Source organism: Carassius carassius, chromosome 28 (genome assembly GCF_963082965.1).
Source record: "Carassius carassius chromosome 28, fCarCar2.1, whole genome shotgun sequence".
Lineage (NCBI taxonomy): Eukaryota > Metazoa > Chordata > Actinopteri > Cypriniformes > Cyprinidae > Carassius > Carassius carassius.
In genome coordinates, this window is record NC_081782.1 from 13,851,305 (window position 1) to 13,873,547 (window position 22,243).

At 36.1% G+C, this 22,243-nt stretch overlaps 2 protein-coding genes across 3 annotated transcripts; both read right to left on the bottom strand.

Annotated features, from left to right (window-relative positions):
• Nucleotides 1–604: 604 nt before the first annotated feature.
• On the bottom strand, nt 605–4,785 carry LOC132108021 (TLC domain-containing protein 5-like). 2 transcript variants are annotated; one of them, XM_059514460.1, is made up of 3 exons: nt 4,457–4,785; nt 2,561–2,771; nt 605–1,799 (listed from the first exon to the last, which is right to left on the bottom strand). In XM_059514460.1, exons 2-3 carry the CDS (start codon nt 2,754–2,756, stop codon nt 1,267–1,269), a joined length of 729 nt encoding a protein of 242 aa, XP_059370443.1. In that variant the 5' UTR covers nt 2,757–2,771; nt 4,457–4,785; the 3' UTR covers nt 605–1,266. The 2 variants fall into 2 exon arrangements, with proteins under 2 accessions (XP_059370443.1, XP_059370444.1); XM_059514461.1 differs by lacking the exon at nt 4,457–4,785 and adding an exon at nt 2,854–3,246.
• Nucleotides 4,786–5,035: 250 nt separating this feature from the next.
• oafa (OAF homolog a (Drosophila)) lies at nt 5,036–20,399 on the bottom strand. Its single transcript, XM_059514459.1, has 4 exons — nt 19,662–20,399; nt 8,520–8,654; nt 8,048–8,228; nt 5,036–6,652 (listed from the first exon to the last, which is right to left on the bottom strand). The coding sequence occupies exons 1-4, from the start codon at nt 19,890–19,892 to the stop codon at nt 6,384–6,386; spliced, it is 816 nt and encodes a 271-aa protein (XP_059370442.1). The 5' UTR covers nt 19,893–20,399; the 3' UTR covers nt 5,036–6,383.
• Between the last annotated feature and the right edge of the window lie 1,844 nt (nt 20,400–22,243).

A 22,243-nucleotide genomic window follows, 5' to 3' on the forward strand; every position in this document is an offset into this window, starting at 1 on the left:
AAGTCAACTGGCTAAATCGTTTTATTAATCCTTTGGAAAATGAGGCAGTTGCTGCTTAAATTAAAAACGTCAAGCCCTAGAGTGCGAAAAACCGTTCAAGTGTTATGTTCGCTTGCCACATGGTGGACGTTCACAAAACTGCAACACCTTAGTTTTAATTGAGTCGGACCTTTTACGTACATTATATTTTGTTGAGTAATTATACTTTGTATAATAACAATATACTGTTTAAGATGCACATATATTTTCTTATTTGCAAGAAAAATAATTGAGTCATGAATCTAAATAATTTCTTAAAATATTTCCACCTGAATAAAAAACACTTTAAAATATATTTACTATATATATATATATATATATACACACACATATATATATATATATATATATATATATATAATTATTATAACAAAACTGCGTCACCACTTTTTAAAACAAATAATAAACCAGTATGCCAAATCACTTACAAATCACCAATTGTAACCTTTTAATAGCACTTTTTTACAATCTCTTAACAATTAAACCACCTAGACCTCGATTTCGGTTATTAAACCCCAATATCTTAAGGATTTGTAATTCATAATTTGATCACATTAATCAGAAGTGGTGAATTAAAGTCACAATGTCTTTGAATAAACTTTAATACATTTTCATTGATCAACTTCAACATTACAACATCCTAAAATACATTATTGTAATGATGCAGATGATGGTGATGATGATGTTTAATGATTTATTAAGTGGTGTGGTCAAATCACCATAACAGATAAACAACTGATGCAAACAGCCTGTAAGACATCAATTTAAAAAGGGTTACATTTCAAAGACAAGATTTACGTTTTCACTCAAACCATTAAATCACACACAAATCATTCAGTAACCTTCCAGAAACATTTAGTAGTGTTTCGTGATCATTTTGGAATATTGCACAAACAAGTTTAATGTAAAAGCAACATCACTAATTAAAATTTATAACAAGTAGTGTTCCTAATTACAAAAATATCAAATATTTCCAGTACTTAAAAGTTTAAACACTTCATTCCTTATGAGTACAAATATATCAAATTAGAATTGATTGTAAGAATTTTGAGTTAATCATAATGGCAAATAATAATAAAAAACATTAAGACCAAATCTAATCCTTTTTTAAAAATATGTAAACATCTATTAGCTGCAGAGATTTATTAGCTGGTACACTTGTTCTGATTCTCATTCTTCTCTCCAGTGTTAGAAACGAGAGGCCAAAGCACTGATCTGAGAGATCTTTCAGTCTCTCTTCACATCCTGCCCGTTGACCTCTGCCATCCTGCGCCGATTCATCCAGCGCTTGGATTTGAGCTGGGATTTGCGGTATGCGAAGCGGGCGATGTCAACCATGAACACCCAGGACAGCGCGTACATGGCCACACCGCCACATTTAATGATAAACTTGGGTCTTGGAGAGATCAGCTCACAGTACAACATGGTGCCGCCCACGAAAATACGCATGAACACAAACAGCAGCACGAATAGAATGTCCACCACGTCTCCGAGGAAGCCGTCATAGCGGCCGGAGTGTTTCAAAAACCAGCGCGTCTGAAGGAGGGGGTTTGTGATCTCGCTGCCAAACAGCACGGCGCAAGACTCGATGCCTGACTCCTCCAGCCACAGAGTGAGCAGAATACCCAGGATGCTCATGGTGTGGTGGGCAAGCATAACCAGGCCCTCTGTGCGGTAGTATACACACCAGGCCATGTCAAAAATAAAGTAGCCCAGACTGACCACCATAGCGGTGATCTGCAGAGGGGTGTTCTTTGTACCTGCAAATGATAAAATATCAGCATGATTGCAAATGTGATATTGATTTTATACAACAGTGCAAAAAAGACGATGTTAATGTGAGTTTCATTTAGACATAATTTAGATTTTTATTACATTTTTATATTTATATTACATTTATAGAAAAAATATTGTCTGTTGTGGCTCCATTTTACCAACCAAAATAGTCTTAAACACAAATCTCTGAGAAACAAAAACTGGTGTTTTGTAACAGCCTGAATCTGCATTTAGAACAAATCAGTTGAGTGAATAATTCAATGATTCATTCAAAAATGGCTGCTTTGCCACTTGGCTTTGCTATTTAAAAAAATCAGCCAGCTGAACGAAGATAAGAATTGGAAGAGCAAAAAACAGCATATGAGAACAGTAGTATGTCTAAATTCATAATATTAATAAAACAGTAGACGAGAGAACTTACAAGTTCAACTGAGATTCCATAATAAGAAAGAGTTGTAAATGTCAGTGAAATGACACAACTGACATCGTAAGTGGTTTTACTGTCGCAAACCTATCAAATATAGTACCTATTTTGGACACAGCAACTGACTTGCCAACAACTACTGGTGGTTTTAGTTTTTATTTAATGTTCATAATTTTGTACTTGAACATTTGAAATCTCTTAGCATCAATTATGCAATTGCAATCACAGTGTAAATGCATTTATGTCATCTCTGAGCTGCATTAAATAGTCTCTATATATTATACACTCCTATTATATATATTAGCATTTAGTACATCTTACCTGGGTAGGTGAAAGGCCACGGTCCATCTATGTATCCAATGTAAGCAGTTATACAGACTGCAAGGATGCCATGGAAGAGGGTAACTAGCCGACAGTTCCATTCATAGCCACAAGAACCATTTGTGTAGCACAGCAAAGCATAAAGAGCAATCCACCCAGCTAAGCACACTCCGACTCCCAGCACCAATGGCGACATCTTTATTCGGTGAACCTAATCAAATACAATGAGCTGTCACATTCACAAAACACTGTATCATGTTAGATTGCATGCATGCATTCATGAGAGTACTTACGTGAAGCACCACAGCACATGAGTGACTGTCTAAAAATTATTCTTTTCCTTAGATTCTGATTCCTAAAACCACTTGAGGATGTCTGAAGGGCTAGCAGAGGATTTCACATTAACAGTTGAGAAATACAAGAGTCTGGCTGGTATCTGGGTGTGTCAAAAGTAGACCAAAAGTTACTGTGGCAACCTTATCGACACAGCTCTTTATCCTAATGTTGTCCAATCCTCGGATGTAAAGCAGCTGATGTTGAACAAGGTCAGTACTAGGTTACTTTATTTTAGCGTATATATCCAGACACTGATATAGCCTGTATGGAAGTTTGAGAACTGAGAAAGCGTTATTATTCATAGCAGGTTTGATAAGAAATATTTGATCAAATTAACACTCAGAAGTTATTGTGGCAACCTTATCCAAAGTTCTTTATCCTAATGTTGTCCGAACCTTGGAAATAAAGCAGTTTAACTATGTCCATATTAGGTTATTTTCTTAAACATACATATACACATACATACATACATACATACACATATACATATATATATAATTCTAATTCTTATATGTACAGTTCTTTATCCTATTGTGTGCTTTAAACTATGGAAGTGAAGCAGTTGAACTATGTAAATATTAGGGTATTTTACCAAACATACATCAGGAAACTGATATATACGTAGGTTTTGTAACTGAGAAAGGGTTCTTATTCTTATTTATAAATAAATACATTTATGCATTTAGCAGGCGCTTTTATCCAAAGGGACTTACAGTGCATTCAGGCTAACATTTTTTACCTAACGTGTTCCCTGGGAATCAAACCCACAACCTTGCGCTGCTAACACAATACTCTACCACTTGAGGCACAGGAGCAGATTTATAACTTATAACTTATATTTATAACGGATTAATAGATTAATTATATAGATAAAATAGATTAATTTAAAACATGCTCCTGCTTCAGGCAAAATTATGCAATGAAAACAAATATTTTTTTAAATTTTTATTCATATGATGCTGTTGCTATTGGTTAATCAAAAACATACAACGCAAACTGTGTAAAAAAAAACAGATGAATAAAAACAAATGACTGAATAAAATGTTACCAATGTTTGTGTTTATTATTGTTCTATAATAAATATGAAGAATCAATTGTTGCACTGCATTTATATCACTTCTAAAAAAATAAAGTAAAATAAATAAATGTTTTTTGTGCTTTCTATTATTTTAATTTGTTTTGTTGGAAAATGAAATTCTCTAACCATTTGGATTTTCTTTTCTTTTTTTCAGATTAAAAGTGCTACTAAAAGCACATCATTAATAGGAATCGTTCAGTTTCTTACGATTCCCATCCCTACTGTTGTCAAAGAGTCATAGTTCATATGTATATATATGTGTGTGTGTGTGTGTGTATGTATACATATACACACACACACACACATTATTAATTCACAGTGCAAAACGGATAGCCTACTGCTGGATCCAGACTGGCTAATCTTCTGAGCCGTGGGCTGACTGAGGTTAAATTAATTAGCACCCTTCATTAAATTAAAATGAGCGGGTTCAACGTGTAGCCATGAAATAAAATCTGTTGTTTAAAAAAGGAAAAAGTATATACCTCTTAAAATAGTCTCATCAAAAGCATGTTCACTGACAGGCCGAAGGGTTCTTGAGGCTCAGCCTGGATGCTGTCTGCTTCCTCCGAGCCTCCAGTCTTTGCATCACGTCCGTTACAGAAGCGCAGCAGCGGAGCGACACAAGGCCTCGAGGGATCTCAGTGAGCAGCTCCGGCATCGTCTTGGAGATGGTACGCAAATCACCACACAAACAAAAGCCACATTTCAGCCTCTTAGTCCCTTAGCGGCTGGACAACAACGAGGATGGCAACAAAGAGGAAGACGCATCCTTTCCTTACAGCACGGCGACCTCTGCTGGCTCGGACTTCACAACAAATCACAACGTATTCATAGTTACCGCCGGTGTTAGCACGAGGCACGGTCACTAGAGGGTGACACGCGAGGGGATTTACAAACCTCTCACAGTTGTGTCGCTTGCTTTAAACGGTAGTGTATAACAAAACATTATAACATGTTAAACATAAAGGTGGTTTGACACCATCACAATGTTGCAGCTCTGCAGAGGCATTTAAAAAACAACTGTTTTCCTAACTGTAAACAAGACAGGTTATAAAAGACGCTTTGCTGAAGGAGCTTTTATTTCAAATTACTTCATATTATGCTCATATTCATTTTCATAGGAAAATAGTTTTGATACTTTATTCATACCAGCTTTATCTTTAAAAAAGAATCAGTAAACACTGAATCACCAAGGCACTTGTGTCCCAGACAATGGCTGTTGTATGGGGAGGCGTAATCTCAAAAACACTTTGAACATAACACTTAAACTCTCTGAAACAAAATTAAATAAATCGGTATAAACATTTTAGTACCATGAAAGACAACCGAATCACCTGTAGCATGTTAAACGCGAACATTCACATGTTAAGAGAGGCGAGTCGTGAGTTGAGGGTGAAATTAGTGAAATGTGAAACAATATAACGGTTTCTCTTCTTCATGATAGAGCTCAGTCTGCGCATTTGATCCAGTTGAATGAAAGTTATTTTCTTCTAGCGCGCCTGATACCACACAAAAGGATGTGAATCCGTATTTGTGATGGTTTCACAGCTCTGCTGTTGTCCTGAGGTTATACTGATAGGAGCCTGAGTGACAGTAATGCTGCAAAACCAGAAGATGGTAGTGTTGGATGCACAGTTGCGATGGGATTTCATCAGCCTCATGCCTTTCTCTATACTTTCTATCCCTCAGAACATACACTTATTTTGGTTTTCTCATGTCACTTTTGAAGTGTTGCCTGTTCCCAACTAATCACAAGACCATACTTCAAACTGTATTGATCCAAATGTTACTGTTGTGCAAAAGAGTAAAGACAAGTCCATCCTTAAGAAAATGAAAACACACTCCCAAAGAATCCCAGCATTAAGACTTGAGGGGAGATAATTCACATGATTGAATCGGTCTGAATTAAAAGTTGAATGACTGATTGATTGATTAATAGCGTTTTCTGTCTGCACCAATATTAATCAAAGCATGTATATGTCCACCAAAGTGCTTTGAATCTAACAGTCAAAATATAAAACTAAAGGGAGTGAGAAAAAAGGCATTTTCTCTGAACGTGTGCGCTTTGCTTGTGTCTTCAATCATATCCCACTGCAAAATAAATAATACCAGTTTCAGAAAAAAAAAGACAATTGGCAACCTGATGGGATCCAGCTAATTTTAAGATTACATCTTATTATATAGTGACTAATTCACAGATTGCTCGTCCCAGATGAAATTGAGTCTCAATTCCATTCCATAGTGCTGGTAAGAGCAGGAAGAACTTTAAAACTACTGACCAGTTTAAAGACGTGGCAAACTGCTCAAATCACACTCCATCATTTCTGCGTTGTGCATAAGGCACGAGTCTGAATGTTTGGAAGTGTTGAAGGTCACATTAAATATGTTTATGCAGAATCATATGTGGTTCTAGTTCTCTTCCTCCCATAGGCACAGCTGTTTGTGGGGCACGTAGTAAGTAAACTGGTAGCCTTTGCTGCAGCTCTTGATGCCGCATTTATACGGGCTGCCCCTGCCGGAGACGTCTCTGTTGCGGCAGTACTTCAGCAGGCAGGGGTACCATTCCAGTCTGAGGTTGTAGCTACAGAAGCACGGCTGCCACAGGTCCTTCACTGTCCCGCAGCTCTGCAGGCCTGGCACCTCCACGGCTTGAGACTCGAACATGGAGCTGTCCATGCCTGAAGAATCAGAAAAAAATCATTTTGTATAGTTAACGATCATCAAGCTTCAAGCTATGTAGGTCAGTGAGGTGTTACAAATGCAGATGTGTTCCAATTAAAACAGCAATGCATCTGTACTGGGTCTAACTACAGTAAACTGATGTGGAAAAGAGTTGGATAAAGCTCAATTTTTATTTTTAACTATTATTTTTGTTGTACTGTTGACATGTATATGTAATAATAATTAAACATGATAATTCAAGAGTCTCGTTATTTAATATTATTATTTAACCCAATCAAACCATAAATTAATTAAAAAAATATATATATTTTACAAGTATAGTCTAAATATAGTTATTGATATCATTATTAAAATCATATTACTTTTCACTATATATTCAAGATATCATAATGTATTCGTTTTATTTTTGAATTACTATTATTTATTATTTGAATTATTCATAATAATTTCATTACATTTTTATATGATATTAATAGACATAATAGATATAGAGAACGACAAATGTTATATATTACAATTACTCTACAATTATTAAAAAACACTTTTCATTATAAAAATTTACTTGATGCATCATTTATTTTATATATTATATGTTTTATATAAAATACATTATAGTCTGCTCTTTAATTATTAAAATCACATTATCTTATTTTTATATATATAATATATATATTTATATGATCCAAAAACATTATTATACATAATCATTAACTACAACTTTTGCCTCAAACTCATAATTTACTGTTTATTAATAGTTACCAAGATAGTTGTTAAGTTTAGGTATTTAGTAGAATATGATCAAGCAGAAATGTGCTTTATATGTTCTAATAAACAGACAATACATTAATAATAGGTATGCTATAAGCACCTAGTTAATAGTGAGAATTGGTCCCTATACTAAAGTGTTACTGACGTGTTTTGTCTAAATGTTCAATATTATTCATACATATATACAAATACATAATTACATATAAAATATATAAATACATTTCATATATATTTATACACATTTATATTTACAATAAATTTATATTCATTCATAACCTGGTTTTATCCTTTCTTGACATCAAAACATGCAGAATTTAATCAATGTTTCAAAGACTATAATTTCAATCATGAAAATACACTTTTGTTGGTATCTTTAATTCACCATTAAGGCCTGATGTATCAAATGACACATGACCTACAGTGTGCATTCTTGAAATTATAATGAATTAACTTTTTACATATTTTGTCTAAAGGTTCTTGATTCACTCCAAGTGATTTGTCCGACTATTATTTTCTACATCAGGCTACAGAGGGTTAATAAGTGAAGTGCACTATGTCAGTGATATATTTAATTGTGCTGGGTTTGGTAGGGTGTAATTAAGGGACGCAGTGAGCATGCTTGCCTCTGTCCAGCCAGTGTTTGACATCAGCCTCGCGCGTGTACACCGCCTCGCGGGCGACGCTGCACATGTTGTGGATGTGGGCGCTCAGCTGCCACGTCCGTGTCAAATTAACTGCTACGTTCATGCTCAGCATCTCCGTGCTTCTCTTCTCTTCCGCCGTGCGGATGGCCTGGGGATTTTTCTGTAATACAGAAAAGAAGGTTTTAGTATTAGTCATGTTGTCCTTTAAACCTAGAGGTTTCCATTCTTTTCTCACACCTTTCATTCATATTCACACATCTGGCCACCCTCCCAGGAACTGCTCATCAAAGGCCTTTTACAGCCTTGTTCCTCTGACATCTCCCATTTAAAACATCACACTCCTACGCAGCACAGTTAACCCATGAGCTCAACTCTAACACTCAGCATCTGCTTGTTTTCACCCCAGTGACTGTCATCAGCCTCTGAGGGAGTCTGGGAGCAGTGGACTGACCTGTCGGAGTCTGGCCATGGACTCGCTGGGGATGATCTCATTGTGGTTGAGCCGTGTGATGAAGCAAAGAGCCTGGTACTGGCTCTGCCCTCTCTCCAGCTCTCCCAGGATCAGTGCCCGGAAGATCTTCACATCCTGTGAAGAAAAACATTTAGTCATCTTTCAACTGTGCCACTCCTTAAGAAATGCACTAGTGGTCAAAATTGAATTGAAGTTATTACATTTTTTTAAATATTTTTGAAATAAGCTTTTATTCAGTTGGCACCAATTGCCTTGTAGGCAGCGTGCCGAGATATAGTGCTGTTGTGCTTCGGGCGTCATGTGTTTAAAGACCTCTCCTGATCCCAACCCCTTCTTTCTCTCCCACTTCACTTCCCACTTATCATAAATAAGGAGAAAATTATAAAAAAAATAATCTTTTTAAAAAAAGACAGAAATAAGCTTTTATTCCAAGTAAAATTCAGTAAAAACTACTAAAATTTGTGTGTTGATGTTGTGTGATGGCAAAACTGAATTTTCAGCAATCACACTTTCCTCAAAAAAAAAATATTTAGCAGCACAACTATTTTCAACATTAATAATAAGAAATGTTTCTTGAGCATCAAATCTGCATCTAATATAAAATGATTTCTGAAGGATCGAGTGACATTGAAAATTGGATAAAATGGCATATGGCATCAAATACCAATCAATTTGTTTCATTCTGGCTCCTAAATTCTCGCTTTTTAGCATATGAAAGTCAGCCGTCGACCTTCAAGTTTACAGTCAGACCCTCATTAGAAGATTTTATAGCGTTCCAGCCCAGAACAACAAAAAGACACTGTATATTTCAGCACATCATTAAGTTGCTGTTAGCAACCAGACCAGATATCTGGCAGCGCCCCGTGCCTATAAAGACTTCCATGTAAAGGCATTATGGGAAACCCAAGAGAAGAAAGCAAGGCCGTGGACCTGTCTACCCATTCATCAGTTTCTCCTTGCTCTGGCATCCCCATGACTCTGCCAGCAGAAAGACACACACATTCTCCTCACTCCCTCCTCCTCCTCCTCTTGTTTTTCACAGTAAGGTCTTGAGCACTGAGCCGACAGAAGGGAGCAAGCTTTCAGGGTTTCGCTCGCAAAGTAGGAGGTTTTCTCAGACAATCCAAATAAACAAGCCCAGGCTGTCTTTGTTTGCTCTGGAGCTCTCATCTCACCCACTTTCTAGAATCTTCCATCTGGTTTCCAGAGATGGTCAACCCCCAAACTCAAGGAGCAGCAGTCTCACTGAACTCGTGGCAGACAGACAGCCAAGAATCATACACCTCCTCTGGCATTCTATATGAATGACAATGATTTTATTTGTAAAGTTTTGCCTGAGGGTGTAAATTCAGTTCCGCAGACAAACTTTGCATTGCTATCCAACCTAAATTAAACGTGTCTGTTTTTCTTGTGCAAACTTGGCAAAATGTTTTAGTTAAGTTACCTGCTTTTCTGTGGATGACTAGGAATGGCACTTAAAATAATATTAAAAAGTAAATATAAATCACTATAAATTGACAAATAATTTTTTTTAATTTTATTTTTTATTAATAATATGTTTTTTAAAGAAAAGCAATACTCTTATTCAGCAAGGATGTTTTTAATTGATCAAATGTGACACTGAATACTTTCAAATGAATGCGGTTCTCCTAAAAATTCTATTCATCAAAGAATCCTGAAAAAAGTTTCAAGCACAACGGTTTTCAAAAGGTAGTTAAATGTACTAAATAATTAGTGTTATTTTTAATGCAACATTTAAACTGCATTTCTTTAACCATTTTAGATTTGTCTATTAAGTTAAAAGGCCAAAACACACACACACACGTTTGTTTTTGTGAAAAGTGGGGACATCCCATAGATGTAATGGTTGTGATGTAATGGCATAGATGTAATTGGTTATGTCCTCATAAGTCACCCTTTCCTTGTAATATCTGTGTCATACCCATGTCATTATACAGAGTTGTGTCCTGATATGTCACAAAAACAAGAGCACACACACACACACACATATATATATATATATATATATATATATATATATATACACATACACATACATATATACAAACATACACATAGATATATACACCTATATAAATGTTTCTATTTTAAATAAATGCTATTCTTTTAAACTTTTTATGTTTTTACATAAAAAAGCAACACAACTGTATTCAACACTGATATTAACAGGAAATGTTATATCAACATTGATAATAATAGTAGAACGCTTATTTTAATTATCACATTTCATAATATCACATTTTAATGTAAAATACTTCAAACCTTTGAAAGGTATTGTATTTTTACAATGCTTAAGTGAATCTAAAAGTCAGATCTTTATTACAAAATAATACTTTTTGTGGAAAAATATCAGTAAGTGGTTCAAATTCTATCTACTAGCATTTGTGTTCACAATAGACACTAAAACATAAAAACAGGAAGGTGATTAGACTGACGGAGGAGGCAGACCTGCTGGAATTATCGCATGGGGACAGAACAATCAGCAAACACAAGAGGGAGGGAGGGAGGGAGGGAGCAGGCCGTTGTTATTTCAAGTTCCGGCACTTGAAGGACTTTCCAGCCGGCAGACAGGCGGTTTGGTTTGAGAAGGGGGCGTTGGTGGGGGAGCTGCTCTAGGCACTCAGTTTAATTACAGGGAAATGTTGGCGACACTGCTCTGCAAACACCTCGATGACAACAGGGAGAAACCCAGCAAACTGACACTGCAAAGGTAGACCACTCATATCTGCTGACGCAAGCCGACCTGATATCAGTAGCTCAATCATTGATTTCTCTTTACAACTACGATTTATCTTCATTGCTTGGCCATTTCCTCTTTCCTTATCTGTGGTGAGTATCTCTTTCGCTTTCCTCCGGGGTCTTGTTACAATTGTCTGTTTGACCCATTCTATGCAGGAACATGTCTAGGCCAGGTTAGCAAGTAAATACTTCAGTCAGCTTGATCCTGGGCTCAGTTTTTCATTTGTTCGCCCACCTTCAGCAGGTCTACCAAATGCCCAGATTAGAGGCTGAACAAATCTTAGTGCTGAAAAGTTTATTTTGACAGTCCTGAAGAAATAGATGGCATCTCTGAAGTCAAAGCAAACATTAGCTTCTGCTCCTGCTTTCTGCTGTAGGATCACAACATGTTTATTTGGACTATGCTGATGTCTGACTGTGGCACTATCGCAAACCATGGCACTGTTTTCACTGTCAGTTCCAAACGGTGCTCATGCTATAAAATTCAAGTCAGATATACAATGTTGTTCATTCATCATCAAGAACAATAAAGTTATAGGTGAAAGGCTGGCTGGACCAAAGATATTTTGAAAGATAATTTGATTGTTTGTCCATGCAATGAAATTATGTGGAGTCCAAAGCAGTATTGGTTACCATTGACTTGCATTGAATATAGGTTGGTTAATAATTAAAGAAAATTAATAATTAAAGAAAGTTGATTAAACAAAGAAAATTAATAATTAGTGATTCATAATTTACAAAAATATATATATATTTTACTCACCACTGCTGCATTTAATTGATCAAAAACACAATAAACAAAATCAGAATTTTCAGCAGTAATTAATTTAGTGTTCAGAGTCACGACAACATCCAAAAATCATTCTATGGTGATTTGGTTCTTATTATTACCAATGTTGAGGAATAGGGGTCAACCGATATGTGATTTTCAGGGACGATGCGGATACCAATTATTAAATATCAAGAAGGCTGATAACCGATATAAAATGCTCTGACAAAAACTCTCTTTAAATAATTTTATCGGCAAATAAGTTGTCAAAATGACCGATATCGATAACCATAAAATGCTTAATATCAGCCAGGCCGATAATTGGTTGACTACTATTTGCTGCTTTACATTTTTTGTTCAAACTGATATACTTCTTAGAATTCTCTGATGACTAGAATGTTCTAAAGAACAGCATTTATTTTGTAATAGACAACAATTTTTTGTAACATTATGGCTTTATGGTCTCTTTTGATCATTTTTTTATCAGCAGACTCAGTGAGTATAACAGACCTCTTTTCAAGAATCTTGAAAAAAAAAGAAACAAATAATTATTCCAGAATTTTGACTGTTAGTCTAACAAAAGCCAAAATAAGACGACTCAAGGTTTTCCAAGGATTATTGCTTTATTTTGTGCTAACGTTTTGGATCTTGTATCTAAGTGATTGTTGTTTGGATCTGAATTTGTGGTAGTTTATATAAGACTAGCCTTCCAACGTCATGTTTGTTTGTGTCTCTAAAACATAAAACACTCTCTCAATTCATCTCCAGAGACTAGCAACTATGAAAGACGTGATAGAATGTATTTTTGTTAATTCTGCCAGTACTTTTCAGTGACACTGATGAATGATTTTATAAACCATTTCAATTAAATGCTCTTTGTTTTGCCACATTAAAGATGTTTGTTTTGTGTCTGCAAAGTGCGGCTTTCCATTGTATCAACTGGCATGAATAACATCTACCCAAGAGGCCTTAAGTGGAATTGCTTAAGATGCGTGGTTGCAATCTAATGCACATGTTGTCATCAAAAAAACTTTGTACTGCACAAAAGACAAAAGAAGTTGGTATATTTCAAGATTTCACATTATATGCATTATTAACTTTTGCATTACTATATCAAAAATGTGAGTTAACTACAGACAGATATGTGGATGAATTTGATTAGATGAAGGAATAAAGATCCTTTTTAATTTACCACATCAATTACTCTAAGGCCCAATCCCATCTATCTGAACATAATTCATAATGCGTCATAAGTAGGTATATGCCGGTATAAAAATTTTCATTTTGCAATTAATTGCTAAAACTTTTATTATGGTACTTTCATTGGCAGTTTGTTAACTAATGTAAATTTATGAATCTGTGACCAGCAGTTAATCTCCATCCAAATATGCCATGAAGAAGAAATCCAGGAAATCGCTGCAGCTGAATTTACAGAAGATTAAACTGCTTTCATTGATTCAATGTGACTAATAAACACACAACTACGGCAATATATGGTTTATCGGAGTTCTTATTATTATAATTTTCATCATAATAAAAGTATATCTATAATGAAATGCTAATTGACATAGCCTTTATCACTGCTTAGAATACAATGAAATATTGTGTGCCTTAATTATTCTGTTTAAGAAGCAACATCATCTCACAGAAGGATTTATTTTAAACACTTGACTGACGTTATGAAGTGAATTTGGAGTTAAAACATGTTATTAAATGTGGTATTTTCACGTGCTCTCAAATGGAACTGCATTTGCTACACGGAGTCATAGTTCACTGAGAAGATACACAACAGCTGTCATTATTGCAAACGATTTCGTCGATTACATAATCCTACAATTATATCGTCTGCGATTATGAACGTGGTTTTGCACAGCTTGTCAGAGAACTACAAAATTCGGAATAATTTGTAATAAATCATTATTTGCGGTATTTTGAAGTGCCCACGATAAAAATATTTTGCAAATTCATTATCGTGGTTTATGGCATTACCGAATACCGGCACATGTCTAGTCATAAGTTATATCAGTTCAACAGTCAGTTTACTCAGTGTCATGGAGGAGCAACCGTTAAGTAAGTAAATACAACAGCACACATTCAACCGTCGACATGTTTATAGCTGCTACTTGAGTAACAATGCATCTGGTTTAATGGCATATACATTTGAAGGTAACTTTTAAAACCCCTATTACCACATAAATAAATACAAACTCATGTTCGCCAAACATTGATCTGCGTAAAGTATGTTTCTGGCCTTCCTAGCTAAAGTAATTTGCTTATCCTCACGTCGTTCCAAACCTGCATGACATATGTTATGACAAACCTAAAATGTCTTCATGTATTTTATCCATTTAATGAAGGTCAGTGGACTCTAAAGTGGTTTTGGAATCCATTGTCTTTCATTGTCTATACAAAAACATTGAAACATTCTTCAAACTATCTTTTATGTTCCACAGAATAAAGAACGTCTTACAGTTTTGGAATGACATGAGGGTGAGTAAAGAGTGATAATTTTCATTTTCAGGTGAACTATTCCTTCAAGCCATATCACTAGACTGAAGTAATCGAGTCAGAATGCAGGTCTGCATGCTTTAAAAATTTCCCTTGTGAAACAAAATTCCAGATAGGCAAGACTTCAAAGATTGAATGGTTAAGATGCATTACAAATAACCAAACACCCAGAGCAGTTACAGGTAACCAGGTGAAAGTTTCAAGACTAATACAAACAAATAACAAGGCATGCAGACATGATCCAGTAGAATCAGGTATGCTAAATGTTTATTGTAATTGTGGTTCCACTTTGAGAAATTACAGAAATGCTATTGTCTAGAATTTCCCATAACTAGATTATAGCGCTTTCTGTGACGGCAGAGATGTTTAATTGGTTTCACAAGAAGGCTGGTGAAAAGGCACAGGTGCATGCCAGCATTTAACCTTTCGCTCTGATGAACAGCAACCTCGGACAAAAGACAGAGCATGGGAGAAATGCTTGAGCTGTGCTTCATAACTACAAAAAGAATATGACGTCTTACACACCTAAAAACAAAAAACAACATTTATTGTGCTAAATAAAAGTCAACGCAATTCTGTTTTGGTAACATCTTAAAAGTAGATTTCCTCTGAATATGACACCAAAAAGCAAACAGCATGGCAAAAATAGAGGCACTTGGCTGTAATGGTAATGGAAGACCATTGCTTCCACAGAGCTGTCAACGGGTGACCTTTGACTCCCATTTGGCATGTGGCTAACTTGAGCTCTTGCGGGACGGCAGGGACGTTTTTGCCCTGTCACAGCTGTCTGATTGTGCTGTACAGTCACTGTATATGCTCATCTTCTCTAGTCAGATCACAGCAGTACCTCCTATGAGCTGTTAACTCCTTCCACAACCATCTCATAACTAACAAAGCCTCCAGATTTGGCACAAAGGCTCATGTGTTCAATAATAAATCAAGATCTTAAACCTGACGCCTCTTTACAACCGTTATGCCAATATTTCAACACAACACACCAAGACAAAGGTATTGCACAAGACCCGGCGGTGAACGTCAGAGCGTGGGAGAAGAAAAGACAAGACCCTAACGATTCAGGGAGGATTCATGCTGTTCTTGTGAACTAAAAGGGGAAGTTCATCTCATTTCTATAAAGATATGCCTCATCAAGAAAACAAAAATGTTACCCTGGGTTATACAATGCATTTCAATGGGAAGTTGGACTCCACAAGACCTGACGTAACCCAAGGCTTGATTCATAAAGCAATGAATCAAACAGATCAGAGGTTATTTATTCTCTTGTGGCTGTTAAGACATGCCATTTTGGAGGGGCTTTAAGGAAACAGCTAATCCTTAATAATGATAAAGCACGTTTTACAATGAAAACTAATTCTGGCTATATAGCGATTGAATTATGAGTAGTAAAATGCTCTTTATGTACCTTCAGGGTCCAAAAGCAAAAAAAGGAAAAGTTCCTATGCAAATAAAAACTAGATTTGGTGAGCCGGCAGGCAGCTGCCCAGTGTCTTTATTAGGAAATATATAAGGATTAAAAACAATGGATGCCTCAGTAGTGATTAAAAATAAAATTAAATAAAAAATAAAATGTAATATGTAAAACATCTGTTGCAATGCTCACATTCTCTAACTTCTTCCTAAGTGAACAATTTGCCATCAGAAGTTCATTTAGAAGTTGGATATGGAACATAATTACAAAAGAAATAACAAAAACTAATAATAAAAATTACAATTCACAGTTACTAAAAATTATTATTGTCTCCATTATCTTGCCACTGAAAAAAAAAGTGTAAATATGTGTATCCTTCTTATCTACAAATCCAGTGACTGAGGAAGAAACTACCATGTTGATTAAGTTCACTATATGCTGCTAAGGTACAAGGAAAGCAATCTTGAGCAATCAAATCGCCGTTTGCATGTGACAATTTATGAAACATGAAGACAGTCCATTTTGAGTTCACACAGGGATTGTTTGAAGCAATCTGTGCTCTGCAATCAAGAGTTTTACCAAATTGCAACACACACAAATCAAAGGACTGCTGTGCTTGGAGGTTCAAGAAAAGTATGATTAAAAATCAGCATATTTCAGTTGCTCATTGCGCAAATGTGCTCTGGATCAACTGACTTGAGCAGTTCAAAGCATTTTGCTCTCTCTGCGGGTAAAAGAGGCCTCTTTCTACTCAGCAGCATTCAAAGGGTCAACATCTGCCATATTCTGCATTGAATAAACACATCAGCTTGTAGCCAAGGGGCCGCCAGGGATGGCCTGCCTGTTGCCGACTCACTTGCATGAAAATTTTTATTCAACCTGTATTTATCTGAAACTAGTTAGAGATAATGCACACTGGTTTCCATACTTCAAGCAGCCTATTTTGTGTAGTGGAAAAAAAGTGATTTCAAAGGCAAATTGTGCCATTTCTTCATTCTGACACAAACCACCTCTAAATACAGCACTTTGCAATTCAATATTTATACCTCACCAGTCATGCAATTTCTTAGTTCCTTTACTGTAATGTAAAACGGCAAAGTCTACACAACGGGTGTGGTCTGTCATTCATCTTGACATAAATCTTTTAAACATCCATTTGTGTCATAACGCTTCATGAGAGAGGTTGTTCAAGCCTGTGCGGTGTGTGGTTAAGGTCACATCCATCTCACATGACTCCGACTCAGTGGGACCTTCTGAAACAGGTTAGACTGGGCAGGTTCACCCACACTGCGTGTTGATTGAAAAACTGGGACATAAAAGACAGACAAGTTCCCACAAGTGACAAAATGACAAATTGAAAAGGGAAACAACTTCAAAATGCTACTGAACTTATGAGTTTCCCATGCAAAAGCCAACGCAACACATCTTTCCACAAGCAACAATAAATGATTGCCCTAAAGTTGAATCTAAAAGAATGAAGTTTCCAGCAAGCCCAAAAGTTACGTGCCGATAACATTTCAAAGCAAAGAGGAGAGTTGGACTGAGTCCAAACAGGACACAGATATCCCAAAAGGGAGATGAGCATGAAAGCAGACCGCTCTGCTCCTCAGTTGGCAGAGGATGCAAGCTGAGATGAATTCATCTTCACTGCTGTCTATGCTGCCGATGGGCAGAGGCAGAGCTCTGAGTAACACAATACCACTAGAAAAACAATGGAACAGTTTAAGAGAAGAGCTTGAGTTGGAGATGAAAGATTCATGATAACACATGGTTTCTCTTCCACCAAACTGCTGGATTGTGATTGGTTACTGGAATTCCTACAGCCCCAAAACGGAGCTGAAGCAGACCACATGGTTGAAGAATCTCAAAAAGTCCACACAGACTGGATAAAGACTGGTCTTTTACTCTGATTGAGTGGGATATACCTTTTTGTTATATTATGAAAATGCTTTTTTTTAATAAAATTAGCCAAAACCACTGACATTTTCCTTCTAGATATGCGTGATGTTCCAATCGCATCTCATTTCTATTGAAACTGGAACTGAATGGTGACAAAACAACACCTTGCTATGTCATTTGAGCAGTGTTGAGGAAACTGTATGAGACTTCTTTTAAACCTTAAACAGGAGGAAATACTTTCTCTCTTGTTGAATTTCCCTCTTTAATGATGCCATGTAAAAGACAAAATAACAACATTGGCTGCATCTGGTCTAAAATATGCCATGCTTGGCATTTCAGCCATGTAAATTCCAGAAGACTAATATTTTCTGATGTGAAGAAATCTCAGGCAGCTTTGATAAACGAAAGACAAATTGAGAGCTGTGCTAAATCTGTCATCGAATGCTTATGTGAAAGAAATTAGTAGAAAAGATAACAAAAGATGAATACTTCTGCTACGGAGATCAAATCAGAGGGTTCAGTTAGCACCTGAATAGGCAGATGCCAGCAAAACCATACTTCATTCAGTAATATTTGTCTTCCTCTATCCCCGTTAAAGCCTTTGCAGTGTAGCGTGCAGTAAATCCAGCTGGAAGTCATCGTTAATTCAACTTTCCATAAATCCCTGAGATACAGGGGAAACTTGAGATGAGAAACACATGTGAGAAGAATGGAGACCGGCTTGCCAGTGGAACTGATAAAAAGAGGAAAGGAAAAGTTCAAGCCTTCCAAATGTGATCCAAACCCCCACACTGACCACTTCTGTGCAGGATCAGGGGACGCGAGAGGGCAGAGGGCTGCTGACGTGACAGAACGGAGGCAGATGAGGGCAGTGACAGTGCCACTGCTAATCCTGATGGTATGATCACTACTGAAAGAATCTGACCTCAGGTCAGACGTTCAGCGCTAATGTGGATGATTTAACTCAAATGCACTGATTATAATGGTGTAAGGAAGGAAACTTAACCACTACTCAAATTACAAGTTTAATCACTAATATGTGAGGCTTTATCACTGTAAATGATCTGGTAAATGAAAAAAGAAATGTAGTCCAGCTAGAAATGTAGGTTAAAATCACATGGGGTTTGAGAAGATACATTAAATGCATTGTACTTTGCTTTGGATTACAGTGTCAGCCATCTAAATTATTTAATGCAACTGTATAAAAAAAAATTATATATAAAAAGGAAAACAACTTCTGATTCTCAATATCATTTAAAGACAATTACATATATTCTTTCACATAATTGGTAATAAAAATGTATAATTATTAATAGCGTATAAAATGTTAAAATGCAAAATATGTTATATTTATACTGAAGTTTATATTGCATATTTCGTTTGTGTGAAAGTATAATACTGTGTCAGACAACTAAAGGAATATAAGTGCAACTGTATCTAAATAGTGCAAAAGGTTTGTGAAATTTGTGAAAATCCAAAACACATAACTTCTGATTCTTAATATAATTTTAAGATCATTCACTTTAAATACGCAGAATATCCTACTGCTTATTCTGAAAGTAATAGAGCATCTGTCCTTATGTAATATCACTTAGAACTGTTTAGGAGTAAAACTGAATTGATATTCAGACTAATCAACAAATTATTCATCCACTATGAAAAGTCAAGAAATGTATTGTATTTCTACACACCTCTGTTATATGTGACAATCAAATTAAACCGCCATAAGCGTTCATCCTGGCCACAATATTCAACTTACCTGCTTGAAATCGGCCACAAAAGTTATAAGTGTCCCATCTCCCTGTTTAAACTCCACAGAGATGGAGTCTCTCTCGCTGTCCGCCTCCAGAAGTTCATCTGTGATCTGTCCATCGGCCAAACGAACCCTCACCTTCAGCTCTGAAGCAGACCCGAAGGTTACTGCACCCGTGAGCAGCCAAAGCAAAAGAGTTAAACGACCTGAACCCGGCGAAATCCACCTCGCAAACATTCCAGATAATCCTAAAACTCAAAAAGCGAGCTCAGAAGGAGAATCCACGGGAATAACAGTCGCCGATGCGGTTCGACTCATTCCACAAGTCTCTCAAACAGATCTCCTCAAAACATCACAGCGGCTCCACTTTTACTGCTTCATCCATATTTTCTGGAAGCTGGATATACAAAATAATTCATAAAGTCCTTTAAAACGGATCTAGACGCTGTTCACGTTTGGTAAATAAACATTTAGGAGAGCCGCGTCACGCGCGGATCAAATCTGGTGTTTGCACTCGTGTCGCGTCTCTCTCTCATTGAGGGAACTTTGATTCGCGAGCTTCTGCAGACTCGTGCTCATGCCTCTGACGCTCGCCTTCATTCAGTACAGTGCGCTTCACGCTGACTTCTACGTAAGCTTCTGTTTTTCCTCTTGGAGTTTTTTTTCTCTTTCTCTCCTAGTAATGCGGATTCGTCACTTCCTTCATTATCCAAAGTGCAGCAGTCCAACGGCCTCCCAAAGTTTCTCAGGCAGCGCTCGCTCGGGAACTCTTAAAGGCATAGCGCCCTCTCAAATAACAGCTTGAGTAACACGCAACTCTTCAGATACATTTCTAGCACTAAACTCTTTGTGTAATGTAGGTAACTGATATCTCATATTCATTAACAAAGCAGAAAACATAATTGTGTACAAATTTATATTAGGCAATATTGTTTTATTTCATTTCGAAGTCAGAAATTTCAAAATCACACTTAAAGTTAAATGTTTCTTAATTTGATTTGAAAGTAGATTTACAAGACAGATCATGGGGGGATGTTTATGATAAATTATTTTGATTTATCCAAAATATATAGTTCTTCAACTTTGGATACTTTCATGAGGGACTTGAGGGGTAACGTTCTGTGTTTTTGTGGTCACGTTAAAACTGACATACAGTTTTCAGCTTTGCAGTCTTAAAATATGAAAATCAGCCATGGAAAATATTAAGTAACTTACTTTTTAAACTACGGAAATCATACCATGGGGGTAAAAAAAAACATAGGCTACATTTCAATGTCCAACAAGACCAACATATTTAATTATTTATATTTGTTTGTTTGTGTTTATTTATGATAAATGGTAGCATGTTAACACTGTAAAGCCTGGCATTGAACAGTTTATTTAACCTTTAGACAAAATCTTTATATCTAAAAAAAAATTTGTTTTATATATTGTATTATGTTTTATACATCAGGCTTTTATGGTCCATAAAGTGATAATTAGAACCATAAATATTGAAGAGGTAAAATGCTTAAATTTATTCAAAGCAAAAATATTAAGCTTGGTGCAGTTGTTGTCATTTGGCCAGAAAGTATAAGATGAAATTCTGATTGTAATGGAAAACATTGAGATATTTATAATTGTATAGCAGACTACTTAGATAAAAAGAAAAACCTTATAAATATCAGTTGTTCCAATAATGTGTCTTTTTGATGATATTTAAATGCTTAGTTTTATAATCCAAGCTCTGTAGGTTTTATTACAGGGCAAAAAAAAATCAAGTACTGAGGTCACTTCAGTCTGTATAATTTTGGTGAATTTTTATTCTATGCCATCTTTAATTACTTTCATTAACTAAATTGGATCTCTAACAATAGCTACTATAATGATTTCCATACACCAGATCTGGAAATGTTTATGTTGATAGAAGTTGCATACACAACAAACTCCGTCTTGAGGAGAAGATCCTCCAGCTGTGGCTCATCACAGCTCTTATTACCAGGTGATGTGTTTCAAGCTGGGTGGCCCAAGTATGTGACCTCCTCAGGGAGCAAATCACCACTGGGCACATGTGCTGGAGAGCTTCACTGGAGGAGAAAGCAAACAGACAGACTACGGGCTTGAGTAAACACTGTCAGCTGGATCAGGACACTGGTCAATACAGGTGACAGATTGGAGGGAAGTTCAAGTAAACATGGCCTTTTGTGATTGGCTAAGCTAAAGCATTTACAGCTTTGGAGGAGGTAAAAGAGACAGTGAGGGTGGATCTAAGTCAACAACATTTGACCAGCTGTTCCTCCCTATTTTTGTTTTGAATGTTTACATCATTTTGCAGTTACATACTGTATGATACACATTGTCTATTTGAATTATAATGTAAAATGTATTTAGTGCGAATGTAAATCTCTGGCGTCTGACATCAGAGTTAGACAGACAATATTTTCTTGCTTTACATAATAGTTTTTCTTCTTCTGGAAATCATGCATCTATGGTCTTTCCAAGTATTGTAGTATAAAGTGACATTTGGCGTCCTGGTAAGGTTATAGTTTCTAACTTTTGTAAATCATTAACAAGTCATTCTCTAATTTAGCTATCGGATGCTTACACAC